The sequence below is a fragment of the Xiphophorus hellerii genome, unplaced genomic scaffold, assembly GCF_003331165.1.
Source record: "Xiphophorus hellerii strain 12219 unplaced genomic scaffold, Xiphophorus_hellerii-4.1 PGA_scaffold_64__1_contigs__length_250000, whole genome shotgun sequence".
Lineage (NCBI taxonomy): Eukaryota > Metazoa > Chordata > Actinopteri > Cyprinodontiformes > Poeciliidae > Xiphophorus > Xiphophorus hellerii.
Window position 1 is genome coordinate 70,956 of NW_022587639.1, and position 18,744 is coordinate 89,699.

At 40.2% G+C, this 18,744-nt stretch overlaps 1 protein-coding gene across 1 annotated transcript in view; it reads left to right on the forward strand.

Moving 5' to 3' along the window:
- The first annotated feature begins 215 nt into the window (after nt 1-215).
- The window catches only part of LOC116716538 (junctional adhesion molecule C-like), a 50,016-nt gene continuing 31,487 nt past the window's right edge, over nt 216-18,744 (forward strand). The window contains exon 1 of the mRNA XM_032557360.1: nt 216-355. Within this exon, the coding sequence (XP_032413251.1) occupies nt 307-355 (49 nt within the window). The 5' untranslated portion in view covers nt 216-306. The remainder of the gene's footprint in view (nt 356-18,744) is intronic.

Genomic DNA, 18,744 nt, shown 5'->3' on the forward strand with positions numbered 1-18,744 from the left:
CACATAAAAGTCTTGAAGCTGGTGGATTCATATCTGGGTTCCCAGCTGGTGCCTGCCAACAGCAGTGTAAGGACACAGTAGTAAAAGCTTTCCTCATCGTGTCAACTATAAATTCCTGTCTGTGTGAGTGATGCTTTCGGTAGCCATGGAAACCCCATATAATAGCTCCCCCGCCCCTCTCTGCCTCTCTCTCTCTCTCTCTCCCTCCGGTAGTTTCCCCTCTAGGTCTCTCTATCCTCACCAAAGCTGTTGAGGCTACTTTGCGCATGTACGGCCAGCCGCACCGAGCATTGCATCGACACCAAGATGGCGAAAACACGTCTGGCTTGCCTCCTGACTCTCCTCTCAACTCACTGTAAGTACAAAAAAGCGACCCAAAGCAGCTGCTGTTTCGGCCCCGTGGCTTTGTTTGGGACGTGGCCGTCGTGGCCAGTCAACTCCTGCATCAGTTTTTTATCACCGTTTCTGCCTCCGCGTTGTATGGAAAACGGACCGGGACTCACAACTAACTAGTTGGACGCAACTACCGTTAAACTCAAAAGTGAACCCGCTATATTTGACCCCAAGCACATGTGAACTATTTAGAAAATGTTAACCGAAATGTAAAGAGAGGATAGTCGCATTTTTTCACAACTTTTTGCTTCGTCCTCCTGTTGTTTCTCAATAGACTGCGTCGCATTTACCGCTGTTTACATCAGTATATCGCTTTTTTAAAAACATTAACATAGCGGAGCTGTCGTTAAATCAACCTAGCGTTTCACGTCAGCTTGATTAAGTTGCACGTTTTGTTAGCGCGCGCGCTGGGGTTCACGTGTGTGTGTGTATGGCGCGTGAGGGTGGGTGTGGGTGTGTGTGTCCTGACTCAAAAGGTTCAGACAGAAATAAAAGAGAGAAAAAAAAAAAACTTTCGTCAAGTTTGGTTAATCAAATATGTATATTTGCGGTTTCGTAGCTGGAGCAGTTAACTATTTAACGCGAGGCTGCGGGGCCGCGCTGACGGCAGAGACGTAGTGATGCGAGATAACGGTTGTTCCTGCGGCGGAATGAAAGCAGGCTGACCGCGGGAGGAGCCAGCCGAGCGGGCAGACTCTCGTGGTGGGTGCCCCCCTCCTCTCCCTCCTCCTTCTTCACCGCTGCCTTTCAAACCGCACCGAAGCTTAACGCTGGCTAATAGAAACACGAGTGAGAAAAAATTGACCCACAGTTTCTGTAGGGCTTCAGAAATCTGTATGCTAGGTTTGTCTCCTGTAGCCGGAAGCGAACAACGGACACCTGTAAGATATCACCGCAGTTTATTTATTTATTTCCGCAGGAGCCCTAAAAGCCATGACAACCGCTTCTGATGATGTTTTATCGAGAGAACATAGTTACACTTGTGTCCCAATTAAGAGTCTATAAAGATGGGAAGGGAAATAGTTGCTTGATCGGTTTTATCCCACACACACACACACATATATATGTATATATATATGTGTATATATACACATATATATACATATGTGTATATATACATATGTATATATATGTGTATATATATATATATATACACACACACATATATATATAATTTGCAGCATTTTTACCAACATTTTTTAATAGTTCAACACAATATGGACTTTAATTTAGTTTGCATGTTGTGTACAAAATAAAAATAGAACACCTTCCAATTTATATCTGACCATAAACTGCAAAGAAATGCAGGTTTCAAAATAGTCTTCCTATTGATAGCTGAAGTGAGAATGGGTTAAATTATGCTTACGTTCCCAATAATTTGTATTTAATGAAATCCCCCACATAGAGCAGCACAGCTTCTTAGTAAACAAGTGTCTAGTTTTTGAAAGTTCAGAACATTGTAGCTTTAGCCAGGCCACTGACTGGAATTAGTGCGTTTTTCTGATCTGCAACTAGAATACGGTTAATGTGATATCATTCTTAGAACAAAGTCTCATTTATAGAGAAAAATGAGTATGGAGTCACAAACTTATTTTTATTCTCTGTTACATTTACCTTGCAAATCATTGAGTTAACAGGTACCACCGCTTTGAGAACAGTGGATGTAAAATAATAAAACATGAGTTTCAGTTCTAATTATTGCTGTATTTAAAAATGAATATTATCTTGTATCAAAATAGTCTGTCTAACTTTCACTTTGATTTCTCTATAACAAAAAATGACTTTGTTTAGTGAATTAAAGGAAATTGTGCTTCCCTTTTAGGCTCTTAGAAACCTTGTTCTCTTTGTCTGTCAGAAACGCGCTTTGAGTCTTTCTCCTCGGATTAAGGTGTGAGAGGACAGGCGAACAGATGAAACCAAGTGGAGACATAAGAGCCTTTCCTGTGATCTCTCACGTGTGTGAGCAGGCTTATTCCCTTTACTTTAATTAGGAACGGCAGTGGAGCTTGTTTGAAATATGTTCCTGTGCTCTCCTGACATACCTTCGGGCTGTAAGATGATTATTATTTTTTAAAATTTTATTTCAGATACTCTTAACGGTGTTCTCTTGTGTAAACCTCAAAAGGAGAACAATTAGTTTTTCATGCGGGCGGCGAGCATGTGAAGATTTAGGAATTCCTTTTGTCTCAGTGGACACGGCTTAGCCATGTGGTCAGCTGGGCCCCAGCCAACACCGCCTCTGTCTTTGTAGAAACTGGACAAATGCAGCCAGACTTGAGCTCGCCACAAGCCGGGTTATGAATTACTAATTGTTGCTGGTAGCACTGACTGTAATTCGAATGGCTTCTTGCATTTTGGAAAAAGTTCTGCTCCTAATATAGATCCAAACGCTCCCCCGATGTGTGAGACTGAATGTTCGTAGGAAATGAAAGTGTCAGTGGTTTGTTCTTTCTCTGCAGGCCTTGCTTGGTTTCATTTTCTCTCTCTCTGTGAGAGATGAGCTTGTTATTTCAGTTCATGGCGCTCTTAGGATGGTGATCATCTTAATGGCCACACAACTCTAGGCGGAACATGCTGCGTTTCTACGGCCAGTCGTCAGTCACTGGAGCAAACGACGAGGCAAGGCGAACACACTTCCATCAGACTTGCATCCACCTTTTCCTTTGTTGGCTTTGGCCTTTTCTCCGAAAATACTCCAAAGAAATTCGTTGAATAGGAAATCTGCCAGAAGGTTCCTGCCAAGAGCGCAGCCAAGATATGTGGGGGCTGGAAGATGCTCAAAGTGGATTAGAAGTGAGCCGATATATACTGTGAGATCATTTCTTTTACTTTTATAAGAAACACCTGTGCTGAGGAGTGAATTCAAAAGGTTGTTGTTGCTTTTTAAACCGTGAGCTTTGACTACAGCGAGCAGCTCAGTTTTAGCACTCCGATAAAGAAAGGATACACACATCATCATTCAAATGTTTTTTTCTTATTTTCAGCATTTAAAGGATCTGTTTTATTTTAATATCCTGGATTTAACGTCATTTTCGCAGTTATCTGCCAAGATCCAATTTAGGGCTGCCACTAGCGATTATTTTGGTAATCGGTCGATCACTCGATCATTCTAACCATTCATTGATTAATCGGATAAAGCAAAATTGCCACAGATTTTTCATTAAGCTACTTAAGCCTTTTCAATATTAGAAATAAATGGATGGAAGATGCGATCGAAGATGGAAATAAATAAATAATTAAATTCCTTTATTTTAAATACAAAGATAAACATTTCATTGCCTGAAACACAATAACATAACGTTCAATTAATTTGAACGAACTAGGTGAATATAAAAAAATGCCACTTGATTAGTTTTGGGTAAAACATATTGGCAAACAAAGGTGTTTTTATCCTAAGTACAAAATGTGTAAATATTTTGTACAATTTTGGCTTATTTACTGCTCTGAATATGTTGTTTTTGTCAGCAAGTGACCTTTTTTGAGTCTGCACACTCCAGTTAACGATTAATCAATTACTATATTACTAAATTATTTCATGTAAAGCATCTTTGAGTGTCTTAATAAAGTGCTGTAGAAGTCTTATAGTTGACGATTATTTCAATAATTGATTCATCATGACTAATCCAATTCGAGCCCTCTCTTTATCTCCATCGATTAGATAAAAAAAGAAAGCTGCCCGCTTGAAGATTGCTTAAACTTTTGAAAATCTTCAGAATAACACATAGCCAGGGTTCTGTCACCCAGTGTCTAATGTCTTTCTAAATGGAAACCTGGGACTCTGTCTTTTTGCACCGTTTGACCAGGCAGGAGACACTTCTCTTCCAGATAACTGCTGATGGCTCCCCAAGGAGAGCCTTGTTTTCTGACGTTTTCTCCCTCCACCTAAAGCTAGCAAGCAAATGTTAGGAACACACTCCAAATGACACGTTCCGTCCCCGTGGGCAAGTCGCAGACAGTCTGACATTTTTCTGAAGGGACGGTAAATGGCAGAGGAAATCGGGGCAGGCAAACAGAAAGAAGCCCTGCGCTGTTCGGGATTTGTTTTGTCATGAGTCAGAATGGGGTGCGAGTTAGGAAGTTCGGCAGAGTTATTTGCAATCTTCATGTTTGAGCTGAAGCCGATCCTTACTTGTGCAACCGAAGCCCTTCCATGTCATAAGGTTAAAGCGCCCCATGTCCCATACCCCATGTGGAATGACCCGAAACAGCTGAGTGGGAGCGGGCGGTGGTTGTTTTGAGCCGCGTCGCAGGCGTGACCAGAAATATCTGCTGAGTCCCTCCTAAACCTGACTGTGCCATGTTAGCAAATGCAGCATTCCAAATAGAAAACACATGGAGGCAGACAGCTCCGCATCATATGAGCTCTGACTAACAATCATTACCACCTGTTTTCCTAAAAGATAAAAAGAGTGCCCCGCCGATGAGCTGGCTGAGGTCAGATGAGGAGGGGGAAGTTTTGAAGATGGAAAACTAAGTGTTTTTTGGCAGTTGAAGGCCTTCAGAAAAGAAGCGGGGTGTGTCGGTTCGTCTCCCGAGACAGAAAATCCACTTCGCCGTGACTCAGAGAAGGATTCAGGACCTTGGCCTGTTTTTATTCTGTTTATTTATTTATTTTTTGACAATGTCTCGCAGCGGTTGAGACGCAAACAGCGACTTACTGCTCGTTCCAGAAATGGCAGCGGCGTGCGCATGCTTCAAATGTCAATAAGACAAGTAAGCGAAAAATATAGGGTTCATAAATCACAGGCCATCTTGAAGCAGCACATGTTGGCCAAAAGTTCGTGATGAAAATATGATAATGATCGAGGTGTGGAGAGGGAGGATTCTTGTGGGAAGTTTGGCTTCTAGATTGGTCATATCCTGAACCTGACGGGGGGACTATGAGTTCTTGGAAGTGACGGGTCTAATTTAATTAGAGCCATCATCCAATGTTTGTTTTGTCAAGATAGCTCGATTCTGTGTTTAGGCTGCTCTATATCAGGAATGATCTGCTTCCTTACTGGGTGCCTGGGCTTTGGGCAGCACAAGAGCGGCTTCCTGTTTGATGATCTTTATCTGCGATCACATGGTCCCCAGAGGGAGGAAGTGCCGCGCTGGTTCCCCCTGCTTATGAATACGCTGGATACTGATGGGAGTACATCAATAGGTCAGAGGATCCCACCATTGATCAAACCCTAGAATGCTGTCAGCTTAGTGAAATAATTAGGGGGTTCATTAATGACGGCGAAGCAACGAGCCGCAGTGTGTGTGAGAGGAAAAAGCTCGAGGCTGCGCCCCTGCTGGGAGTCACAGCCATCTAATCGCTCTGGATTCAGCTTTTGTTTACAAGGCTGTAGCAAAAGGGCAATTATTTTCTAAAAATAGCCACAAGGCAGAGTCATCTGACGACCTCAGGTGTTTGAAATTGTTCCAATGTGATAATGATAGTGGACAAGACTTCTGAACAGCAGCTCCAAAGTTTCGGGATGTTATTTTCTTTGTTTAACAAGAAGTATAACTCGTTAGAATAAATGTAGAAGCAAGATTAACCTGTTATTTTAGGCCTTGATGTTTCTTCCAAAGTTGTGACATGTTCCTATTAAAACAGCAAGGCACGGCTGGAGCGCTGTGATTTATAAAACTTTAAGGGTCTAAAGGAGTCGAACATGACGTCAAACCTCCTAGTCAGAAGTTACTCTAGACTCTTTTCCCTGTAAGTCATTTTGACAAATCTATCCCTCTATCACCAGCTTGTCTCCAGATATTGCAGAACATGTAGTCATCCCCTTTTCTCAGCCGTGGGAACTCCCACAAAACCCATTAATCCTTCCTGAACTCCCCACTTCCACCTGCTTGTCCTGTAAGCTGAGTGGAAGTTTAGAGCTCGCTTGTCTGTCATCTGCCACCACATTACTCCTTCTTTTCTAGCCAATTTCAACGAATCTGTGGCTTGTTTTCTAATAATGTAGGTGCTCAAGTGTGTTGGCAAGTGTGTTGTAAACAGCAATGCCTTCTCGTCTTCTCGTTGCTCGGCCACAGGTGGTTTATGTATGCTTATCATCAGTGAAGCTGTGAATAACACTGTTATTATTAGGCGCCGCGTGGTTATGTCTGAGATTCTGGGATATATTCATAAAAGTATTTCATGCTGCTTAATGTGGACAAACCTGCGTTCGCACATGCTTCTAATTCTGAAACTAGACGCAAAGGCAGAGCTGCTCCTAAAATAGCTTGAAAGAGCAACCACCTTCTCTCTGCCCTGACACAATTCAGGGGTAAACATGCCTGTACTTATTTATATTTATTTAAGTTACAGCCAGAATAAATTGCTTAGCTTTCTCGAAGACTAGAGTTACTTTTGTTACACATATTGCACAAAAAATAGGGATCAGCTTGAGAAAATTTTGGCAGAGGACATGAAAAGTGGGAAAAAACAAAACCATCTGTTCTGCTGACTTTACAAAAGATGAGTGAGGAATGTCGCAAAGGGCAGAATTCTTCCTCTTTACCAGTAAACTCTTCCTAATATTTTTGCAAAAAATACTTTGAATCAAAGAAACAGTCAGTTTATACACTGCTCAAAAAAATAAAGGGAACACTTAAACAACACAATATAACTCCAAGTAAATCAAACTTCTGTGAAATCAAACTGTCCACTTAGGAAGCAACACTGATTGACAATCAATTTCACCTGCTGTTGTGCAAATGGAAAAGACAACAGGTGGAAATTATTGGCAATTAGCAAGACACACTCAATAAAGGAGTGGTTCTGCAGTTGGGACCACAGACCACTTCTCAGTACCTATGCTGTCTGGCTGATGTTTTGGTCAGTTTTGAATGTTGGTGGTGCGTTCACACTCGTGGTAGCATGAGACGGACTCCACAACCCACACAAGTGGCTCAGGTAGTGCAGCTCATCCAGGATGGCACATCAATGCGAGCTGTGGCAAGAAGGTTTGCTGTGTCTGTCAGCGTAGTGTCCAGAGGCTGGAGGCGCTACCAGGAGACAGGCCAGTATACCAGGAGACGTGGAGGAGGCCGTAGGAGGGCAACAACCCAGCAGCAGGACCGCTACCTCCGCCTTTGTGCAAGAAGGAACAGGAGGAGCACTGCCAGAGCCCTGCAAAATGACCTCCAGCAGGCCACAAATGTGCATGTGTCTGCATAAACGGTTAGAAACCGACTCCATGAGGATGGTATGAGGGCCCGACGTCCACAGATGGGGGTTGTGCTCACAGCCCAACACCGTGCAGGACGCTTGGCATTTGCCAGAGAACACCAGGATTGGCAAATTCGCCACTGGCGCCTTGTGCTCTTCACAGATGAAAGCAGGTTCACACTGAGCACATGTGACAGACGTGACAGAGTCTGGAGACGCCGTGGAGAGCGGTCTGCTGCCTGCAACATCCTTCAGCATGACCGGTTTGGCAGTGGGTCAGTAATGGTGTGGGGTGGCATTTCTTTGGAGGGCCGCACAGCCCTCCATGTGCTCACCAGAGTTAGCCTGACTGCCATTAGGTACCGAGATGAGATCCTCAGACCCCTTGTGAGACCATATGCTGGTGCGCTTGGCCCTGGGTTCCTCCTAATGCAGGACAATGCTAGACCTCATGTGGCTGGAGTGTGTCAGCAGTTCCTGCAAGACGAAGGCATTGAAGCTATGGACTGGCCAGCCCGTTCCCCAGACCTGAATCTGATTGAGCACATCTGGGACATCATGTCTCGCTCCATCCACCAACGTCACGTTGCACCACAGACTGTCCAGGAGTTGGCGGATGCTTTTAGTCCAGGTCTGGGAGGAGATCCCTCAGGAGACCATCCGCCACCTCATCAGGAACATGCCCAGGCATTGTAGGGAGGTCATACAGGCACGTGGAGGCCACACACAATACTGAGCCTCATTTTGACTTGTTTTAAGGACATTACATTAAAGTTGGATCAGCGTGTAGTGCTATTTCACTTTAATTTTGTGTGTGGCTCCAAATCCAGGCCTCCATTGGTTAATAAATTTGATTTCCATTGATGATTTTTGTGTGATTTTGTTGTCAGCACATTCAACTTTGTACAGAACAAAGTATTCAATGAGAATATTTCTTTCATTCAGATCTAGGATGTGTTATTTGAGTGTTCCCTTTATTTTTTTGAGCAGTGTAGTTTCACTGCCCCTATTTGATGAATTTGACAGGATCTAAACTATGACTGGAGGAAGTTCCTCTGCCAGCAAGTGTTCCTTTGTTATGTAATCAGTGTCTTTGTGTTGCTGGTATGCAATAATTTTAGAATTTTATACACACTTTTACTTTAGTTCATGCTTTTTTTTATATCTTTGATTGGATCAGTTAAATTAACGCATTATTTCAAATAAGAAACATCCTTTTTGAATTTAGAAATGCCATTCAGCCGTTCCTTCAAGTTTTGAGGAAGGCTTCATCAGGTCAGAACCTAAAGTTCTCTGTTGAATGAAATAATAATAAAAACTCAATCAATTTATGAGTCAAACTTTATTCATATAGCAATTTTGTACTGTGTCAGGTGTAACACAAAGTCTGTAGACCTGTTTCTACCGATGTCATAAACAGGTCAATACCTTAAACCGCCAGAGACTTGCACAATAAAATGTTCAAAATGACCAAATCAACTAAACGAATGCAACAATAATTAGTTTTGAAAGTAAAGTGCAGAGTTAAAAGTGACAGAATTCAACCAAAAATAGTCGATGGAAAAACTGATTAATAAGAAAATATCAGAGATATGCATATATGTTTAAAAGGAGAAAAAATAAATATATTTTTAACTTATAAAAACAACAAGGTTGAAACTGTAGATGGCACACCTATAAAACATAGGAAACATTAAAATCTGAAATATTAAAGAACAGTATGCTTAATCAAAAAGTTATTAAAATAACACGTAATCAACAATTGAGACATCAGTGATATTTTTAATTAGATTTATTTGATAGGCACAGACACACAATAATATAGACAAACTGAATAAAACAGCAGTCCAATGCTTGCATCATAGTGCTTAGCGTGAGTTAATTTACAGAACTTGTCCCTAGTGACAAGTGACAGTACATACCATGAATATTAATAACTTGAACTGTCAACTTAAACTCCCAGCTCCCCAGAGGAGTCAAAACAGATTTTTGGAAAGTTTTACTGTGAAAAATGTGTCACTGTATTGCTGCACTCTACATAGCAGGTACAATTGCCATCCCTGTTAATTAATTAATTCAAACTCAATATTGCCAGTAATGGACAGAGATTTCTTTTAAAAAGTGAACCTGTAAAGCTGTGACATAAAATACAATGTGGTTGAAAATTTGGGTGCGCCTGATCTTTGTGCTATAACGAGAAGTGAGGCGTGCCAGTGTAACCAGTGTAAAAAGTTGGTCTAGAGCCCAGAGGAATCTGAGCCTCACGTTATTTGATTTAAAACACTGTTGCTTTAATAAGAGGAATGTTATTTTTTAATGTGTCCACATCGTGACTGCATTTAATTTGCTACAGGAAATATTTCCGAACAGCCATATTTGTCCTTCTTGATAATGAGTCAGAAGTTTCGGAATCTCAAAAATGTAGGCGGTTTTTTCCAGAAGGGTGCCACAAGCAGGCTGGTGAACAGACACACAAACCTTATTAGTCATTCATATTGTTAACACTATTTGTCTGTAAAGGAAAATGAGAAAGTAATGGAAAATTTTGGGGACTTATAGGAACTGTAGAGGTTAAAAGTGCAGATTTTTGGAAATTATTTTTTTTACATTGTCACATTAAAATAACTTCCTGATCCTAAAATGGCCTTTGGTTCACCAACAGGCTTTGTTGTACAGAGTTTTAAGAAGAGTCCTAATTAATGCGTTTTGTATTTAATTGTTGTATGGGTCCCCGAAATTACTCCTCTTGATTTTTAAATTATTTTCTTGCCACAACAGTAATGATCAAATCAAGGTAATTAGAGTGTAGAAATTGCCATTATAATAAAGATTTAATGATAAGTCAGTAACTCTAAATCAATGTCATGGTTCACTGAACGAGATGGAGGGAACGATACCAGCGTCTAATCAAACAGCTTCATTCATTTTAATTAAAACATTAAATGTTGCTGGTAAAATCATTACAGGGCTATTATGGATTTGAATATTTATCATATTTTTATTAATATTTTTATTTTAATTCCTTGTGTATTTGATTTTTCAGTTCTATGCACAACTGAATATAATAAGAGTTCTCTGGAAAACAATGTTTACTAAATGATTTTATTATTGTACTGCTGAAAGTACCGTAATCTTTTTTTTTTTTTTTTTAAATCATTCTTCAACTTAAGACTGTGGAGAGCTTTTTGTATATAAAATTTTCACTTCACAGGCTTTATTTTTATTCCTCACGACCAGCAGCGATCCTCTCTCATCCATCACCAGCGAGTGTCAGTGGGTGTAGAATCACCTGCAAAGCAGGAGCCATCGACATAAAAAGCATACATCGTCTGCTAACATCCGTTTGTGACAGGAGCTATCGGGTATTTTAGTAATAATTCCTCGAGTAATTGGATAAGCATGTGTTAAGATTTAGATAAGAGACAGCAAATGAACAAATGAAATGTGATATTTATATTACATATATAGAGAGAATAACTAATAACTCACAGTTTGTTCTATGTGCAATAGCGTGCTTGTTGATAATCCTAAATGCTTTATCTGTGTTCTTTATGAAGCATTTCTTAGACTATAGTCTAATTTTTTTTTTTCTCACATATGACTCGATCCAAAAACAGGATTGAATCATATTAAATAAACAAATTTTATGTGCAATTAGTGGATGTTTCTGTAAAATATTATTTCTTACTGTTTTATCTGTTTTCATAGCTTTCTATCGTACCAAGCCAGGTGCATTTAGAATAGAGTGAAGTTAATGCTCAACATCCAGTTATCTTAAGGCTTTCTTGCACCATCTCAAGTTCATCTTAAAATAATGCGGGATGCTTCTGACTGTAAAAATAAATCATAAATGAGTGTTGGACCAGATCACTTTGCTGCGACTGTGTCTGTCATATTTGAAATGTCAGAGAGCTATGATGTTATTGATAGGGGACAAGATGTAATGCCCAGGAATGCTGGAGATATTTCTTACTATCTTCATATATGGTGCATTTATCTTCCCCATAAATGTGCCATATATGAAACAAGTCTAATGAAGTTTTGATGAGCAGTAAGACGATAGCATCAACTCAGGTGTCCTACTGAATCAAATATAAGTCTGTAATTAACTAAAACTATTGATCTACATGGTGCATTTTCCTGCCTTAATTTCTACCAAACCCAAATGCAAAAACAAAAGTTCCCTGGTTTGGCTTGGCTGAAAATTTCCTGTGTTGCCTAGCAACTGCTTGGAGCAAAGATATGATTTGGCATATAGGCCCTAGAAAAATGTCCAATTGTAAACAAGCAGGATCCGATGCATAAAGCTGTGAACTTTATACAGGTCACTGCTTTCTGTCATTGTGGTTGCGGTAAATTTGTTGTTGTTGCTGTTGGTTGGGGTGAGATTTACCTCCCGTATCTGATCCTTTCATCAATCTATCGACCGTGGTACCAACTAATAAAAAAAATCTGCATAGTGTCAAAATTTTTCGGCTGCTTTTCTTCTTTTATTTAACAAGCATTGAGAAGTAAGAAGTAGTGATTAATGCATGTGACTAATATGAAAATTTGAACGCGCTAATATTACGTAATGTAGATTAATTGAGCTTCCTATTTTGACCTAAAAGGCTCTCTCCTGTGGAGGGTTACCTGTTTCACAGTAGTGCGTTATGGGCTCGACACAGGGAGCAACGAACAACAGCGAAAGGTGAAATTTTTCCACGATAGCAGACAACAACAAAAGTTGAACATTTATCAGTTTTCTTGTGTTGCATTGCTACCTCACATGTGAACGTCCACATGCACAAACCTAAAAATTCACATGCACGAATTACACCAGTCGCTTGGATGCTTCTGACTGTAAGAAGCATCCAATGTTCTATGTTCTATGTGCAATGTTCTATGTTCAATTCCCATAGAACACTGCACACGTTCTATGGGAATTGAACGTAGAGGGACTTTTCTTAATTAGTGCATAAAACAAAATGACTGCCTTTAAACTTCTCTGAATATGAAAAACTGAGAATCCTCAGACATGTTTGGGCTGAGACAATAAAACATTTTCATAAACATTTTTTGAAAATGTGTACAGTGATGGTTTTTGTTATGAGCTATATGGGCACTTGCCCAGGGTGACATCAGAAAGGTGTGGCACATCAAGAACTAGGAAAGAGCTATAGCTTATCTATCAGTTGGCATAATGATTAATTGTGATTAATCACAGCACTAGAGTGTGATTAAGCTGATTAAATTTCTTCATCGATAGACAGCACTTGAGAAGCTGACTTTAGCATTTGAAACCAAACAGTTGGTTTGTGAGATTGTATTTGCACTATAGATGTGGTCATTAGCTTTGTTTCAATTGAACAGTCACCAGTAACAACAAAAGAGTAGCTAACATTCAGTTGAGCAGATCATCTGACCATATGGTGTGAGGACGATCCCTTCAGGGCTGCTTAGTGCTAAACATATTGAAACCGAATCGCAATTGATAGCATTGTGGTTGGCTCACATGCTTTGGCAGAAAGCAATTCAATGTGATTGATCAAAATGGCCCTGGCATGGTCCGGACCGAACAACTCCGCATCTGTTTCTACCAAACCTTTCTCATCAGGCTTTGGAAGCGGAGTTATTACTTAAAGAAAAATGTGACTTTTTCTGTTGAGACCAATCACGAGAAGTGGTCAAAGCGTCCATGCCTTTTAGACTTTGCTGTGACTCATATCCAGAGTGGAGGCTCAGCACACACAGAGCTGCTGCCACATGTGTGTGAGGGCATACTCTGGGTAAGTGAGTGCCTTAGATATTTGTCAGAATGCCAGACATAGGCGACGAGTTTGCAACACTGTGGTGGGTTCCTGTCTGAGCTCCATTAGTGGTTGCCTTACAGTAGGGCATCCTAAGTTTCTGCGTCCACAGGGCAGCGGAACAAGGGTGTAATTTGGTGAGATTTCACTCTAGATTGTTTGTTTTACGCTCTGAATTACACTAACAGCGTGGCTCAAATCTCAAAGCGGATCACAATCTTTAGGAATAACTACATGAGTTAGGGTACATGAGAGACAGCAGAAAAAGAAGAAATTATTCAGTTGTAGAGGATGTGACTGTGGATATTCCACACCCTATCTCTTCTAAAGGATTTCCTGGATTATCCTTTTTTTTTTGTTGTTGTAATAATGTAGTAATTGAACTAAATTGTCAGTTTGTCAACATTAAACCTCATAAAACGTGCAACAGGAGAGTTACTCCCAAAATGACCATGTTATCTCCTGTGCCATTTCCTTTCCTGCTTTACATCTAAAGACAGATTAGATGTGAAGCCAGACTCTTCTAGAGCTATAAACTGCAACTTTAAATCTGTCTTTCTACCTCTGCCTTGCTTATTATTACACAACATTTCCCAGTCTAAAGCTGTTCTCATTTACTAGAACATACAGCAGAAAATTACAAAAAGACAAACAATATAAGTTTGAGAGTTGTATTGAACTTGTTTAAATCTCCATCTTGCAGCAACAATACCCGATTTGTAGACGTGTTCTTGTTGAAACACAAGGGTAAAAATATTTCTACATCCGTATGCCGGAATCTTTTTTTTCCTCCATGTTGTTGAATTAAAACTTGAAGCTTGAAAACAACTTTGAATGACATTGGTGGAGCCATCTTCCCAGAAAACACACACATAAGCGTTTCAGCACATTTTATCTCGCTCTCTTAAAGCTTCGGCCATTTCTTCAATAGCGGCAGACCCCTAAAAACAAAGCCATTTCTCATATTTGTTCTGCTAACCCTAAAAAGCTCTGAGCACAGATATGTGCTTCCTAAAATATTCAACATACAAAACCAAAGAGGCACAAATAATTTATTGAGAATTTAAAAAAAAAAACAACAACAGGAGGAGAACAAAAGCCATTTAGCTGTTAGGGATAAAACAGAAAACAGGTGAACTCAAAGAAACCACTACACTCATAGTGCTCTAGTAAAGTTTATTCTAGCTTGCTCTGGATTTAAGGTAGAACAATGACTGCTGGGTTTCATCAGACTCCTCACCTCAAGACTCAAAGAGAATCTGCCTCTCCTTGTATCAAAATGTAACAAATCTCCTGTTTTTCCCCCAGCCAGCACCGCCCACTCCTACTGTCCTTCCTTAAAACAGACTCTTTTCATGCAGAACTGATCAACTGTACAGTTTTATCTCAAATCATCAACACTCGAGATCTGTGGGCAGCTTCCTTTGGGGCGATTGTTAGCGTGTTAATGCCGTTCAGCGAGAACAGCTCAGTTGTTCAGAGAGAGGAGACGACTGCAGAGCTGTTGTGACGTACTGGTTTCTAACCTAAGGCAGAACAACAGCCTGTAAGGCTGGGACTAAACTGCTGCTGCCTGTTACGCTGTTTCTCTACTGATACAGAGCTGGTTGCATTTAAGCAGATTGAGCCTGGCTCCTTGCCAGTTGCAGTCATGCTTTATCAGGGCAGGGCCTGCTCTGCTCAGTTCACTTGGTGAGCTCGCTACTACCGAGCTCAGAAAAATCAGCTCTATCTATTATCTGTATCAATGAGTAAAGTAGCTCTATTTTATTAGTTTAAGCTTTCAACCTGTCTGTCATGAGGAGTTTTTAAATGTTGGCAGCTTTGTCTGTTTTGTCCGAAATTTCAGATACGCAATATGGAATCGACTACTTGCCTGCTCACACAGTAGGCAAAAATGTACCAAATACGTTTTTCTTTTTGTCCATATGCAATACTTATCCAACTTTTTTATGGCAATCTGTATGGTCCAATTCCAATCTCCCTCACCAAAAAAACTAAAATCAGATTCATGCCACTTCCATATGTTGTACCAAATACCTATCTGATGGTTTTAAAAGCGATGCCGTCTGAACGATTACGTGGCATTTAATCCAACTTTTACGTCATTGACGTGATACATGCACCATAATTTGGCAGGTGTGGTAAATCCAGACATGAACAATGGCTGAAAATTATATGAAATTATGAACGAAGTCTGTGTTGATGAAGCGCATCACAGCACAATCCCACCACTAGTTTTGACTAGGCATCCAAACAAAATTCTCCACAGGAGCTGCAGTCAATGCTCCACAAAAGGTCATTTCTATTAGTTGGGCTTTATTTTTATTAACTTCCTTTGTCTTGTTATGATTTCTTTTACAATACTGTCAACTCTAAACAAATCTTCCCATCCATTGTTACTTCTGTAAATAGAGCACTTCTTTGTGGCGTCTACATTCACAGTAGACGCCACAAAGAACGTCACTTTGGAGTCGTAAACTGTTCACTTAAAAATCTGATTGTAATTGCATAACTCAGTGTCATAAATAATTTCGCAACAAAACAGGTTTAATTTCAGCAAAACATGTGTAGCATGTGTAGCATCAAGAACCCTGTTTGAACCATTGCTCAGGCATATATACATTGAGATTGCTGCTTACAGTTAGTAATTCTTCCCTCGCTACTTGCTAAGACAATTTAGAATGTAAACTTAAAAATCATTTTAGTAAAATCCTGTTTTACAGTATCTACTACTTCACACATACAGCATGATGTCGCCTCTGCTCCTAATATAAACAACTCATCGCTGCTCATGGCAGAAAGATGAGAAAGTACTATTGATGATGCTGTTCTGGTGACTTGTAGTTTTTTACCAGCAGGTTAAAAAAATTTAAAAAAATGACCCATTCTCTTTTTTCACCATGAAAGCAGTCCGTACGTCAGCCGCTGCGTGCTGCTGCAGCTCTGTAACTGTCCTGCCCAGCTTTGTTTCCTCCGTCACTGCACGCACAATAGAATAGCTGATATAGAAGCACAGCTAGCAGCGTGGACGAGTGGATTATTCTGCTGTCAAGTCCCCTTTTCCGGAATTTCCCATGAAAACCAACAAGCAATTCCTCTCGAAATAGGTGATGCAAGTGCGGCTCCAGCGGGTGTGGAAGCGCAGAGGAAGTTCAGATATTTTCCCTGGCCACCTGTTGCTCCTGCGACATTCTCTCCCATGCAGCCTGAGCAAACTATTTGAGGATGCCATTATACACACTTGTTGTCTGAGTGGGCTGCTTGTTGGGAAATTCTTGCCCAGTTTGCGCACTTTGATGTCCCAATATTTTTTTGCAAGACACATCACGTTCATAAACAACTGGGCCCTGAAATGATTAGGAGTCATTCCCTCTGTCTGCTGCTGAGTGGAATGTATCTGACTGGAGAATGCAGCTCATAAGAGCCGACTCCACCCTTTTAATTAGAAGCTCTTTTGCAACATATTTTATTTTCATGTTGATTTAGTTCTTCAGCAAAGACACTAAATTCCAATTGTTGTTGAGTATGTCACTCCAAAGTTAGCAATTCTAAGAGAAAAATTAAATTTTGTTCTTTTTAATCCATCAAACAAGGGAGAAAGACGCCAGCCCCCCTCCTTAACCCTGAACCAGATTAAGTGGGAATAGAAAACAGATGGATGGCATATATTTAGCAATCCATAGCTCGGTGACCAAGGCCATATGACCCTCTCCTGCTATCCAGTAGGTTAGAAAAATAAGAAATGTCAAAGGTTTGCAATCTTTCATCCAACCAGTCGACTCTGGGACCATTTTATCTAAAGCAGCATAGAAAACAGTAACACTAAAAGCACACAAAGTAGGAAACTTTGGGAGAAGATGGACAGTGCTTGCATTAGTATGTCTTTTCCCTGCATCTAGTGCAGAGGTGGGCTACTCCAGGCCTCGAGGATCCTGCAACTTTTAGATGTGTCTCTACTTCAACACACCTGAGTCAAATAATGAGCTCATCAGCAGGACTCTGGAGAACTTGACTGCACTTAAGAGGTGATTTAGTTATTTGATTGAAGTGTGTTGGACCAGGGAGACATCTAAGATTTGCAGGACACCGGTTCTCGAGGCCTGGGATGTTATCTTCAGTTGCTATAAAAATTATATATATCGAATATGACTTAAAAGAAATCTGACTCTTAACATCTTAAAATCGGGCCTCTCTCTCTTAAAACAATCCTGCTGTTTCTGAAACTTCGCCTTCGGGAAGTCATTGCAATATTGCTCCTCTATTACCCCTTTAACAACGTTTTTACTAGTAATGCACTGAGAAGTCGCTTGCATAATTAACTTTGTTAGTGCGCAGTTCCACCAAGTGTTTGCTAATTGCTGCTAGCTAGTCTCAAGGAGCTCAGTGGAGGAGTTGCAAGAGGGCTGTTGTGCAGCTGAAGTCATGGGAGTTTCAAGGATTTCGAATACAGCATAAATGAATCTAGGCAACACTCCAAGTATGTTTTTGATGAGAGAATAACATTACCACACGATGTAAAGCTCAAAAAGTGAATTTTACATAAAAACATCCCTTTAAAAACCCAAACCACATTTTGTTATGAAACCATCCAGCTTAAGAAATTTAGTTTCAAAAGACAGACCTATTTAGCAAAAAGCTGATGAATATTATCATCAGCTTTGAGCATTAAAGTCAAAGACAGTAATAGAGCAAGCAGACTGAAAGTAGTTGCCAATTTACTCGTTTGATTTTCCCTGCAATGATTATGTCTGCGATCTGCTCAGGACCTTTACCAGGGTCATGGACCATTTGTACTACCAATATCGCTAATTTAAATATGTTTAAAAACAGAAATAAAATAGTTTTGACCAAACAAAAAGAAAACATAACATCCCGAAATTAAAGCTTATCTGCTTGTGTCATTCAGAGACTTTGATTTTTTCTGCTTCAGGCTCAGTTTTGTTGTAGGGGTGTGTGTGTGTGTGTGTGTGGGTGTGTGTGTGTGTGTGTGTGTGTGTGTGTTCTTTAGCTACATAATCCATCTTTGCATTAAAAGTTAATATTTAGAATGACGCTGTAAGCAGATTAGGTACAACATGCTCTTCATTGTAGCTAACATGTTGGAGCATGGCAGCTAACAGCCTCTCTCTCTGCTAATGCTGCAAAGAAAAGCATATAGTCTGAGCGCTAACTAGAGGTCTCTAAAGCGGGAGGAACATATCAGAAATATAAATGTAATTCACATTTAAATTTGAGATCTTAAGTATAGTTATTATCAGGTCAACTCAGAAAACAATTTCAAAATTTATTAGGAGGGGTTTCATTGTTTTCATACTAGAATAATAAAAATCTGTAGACATTATGTAAGTCCAGTTCCCTCAGTCACACCTACCCAGTTCACATGTCCAGTCGCCCACTAAATAGACATTTATGCAACAAGAC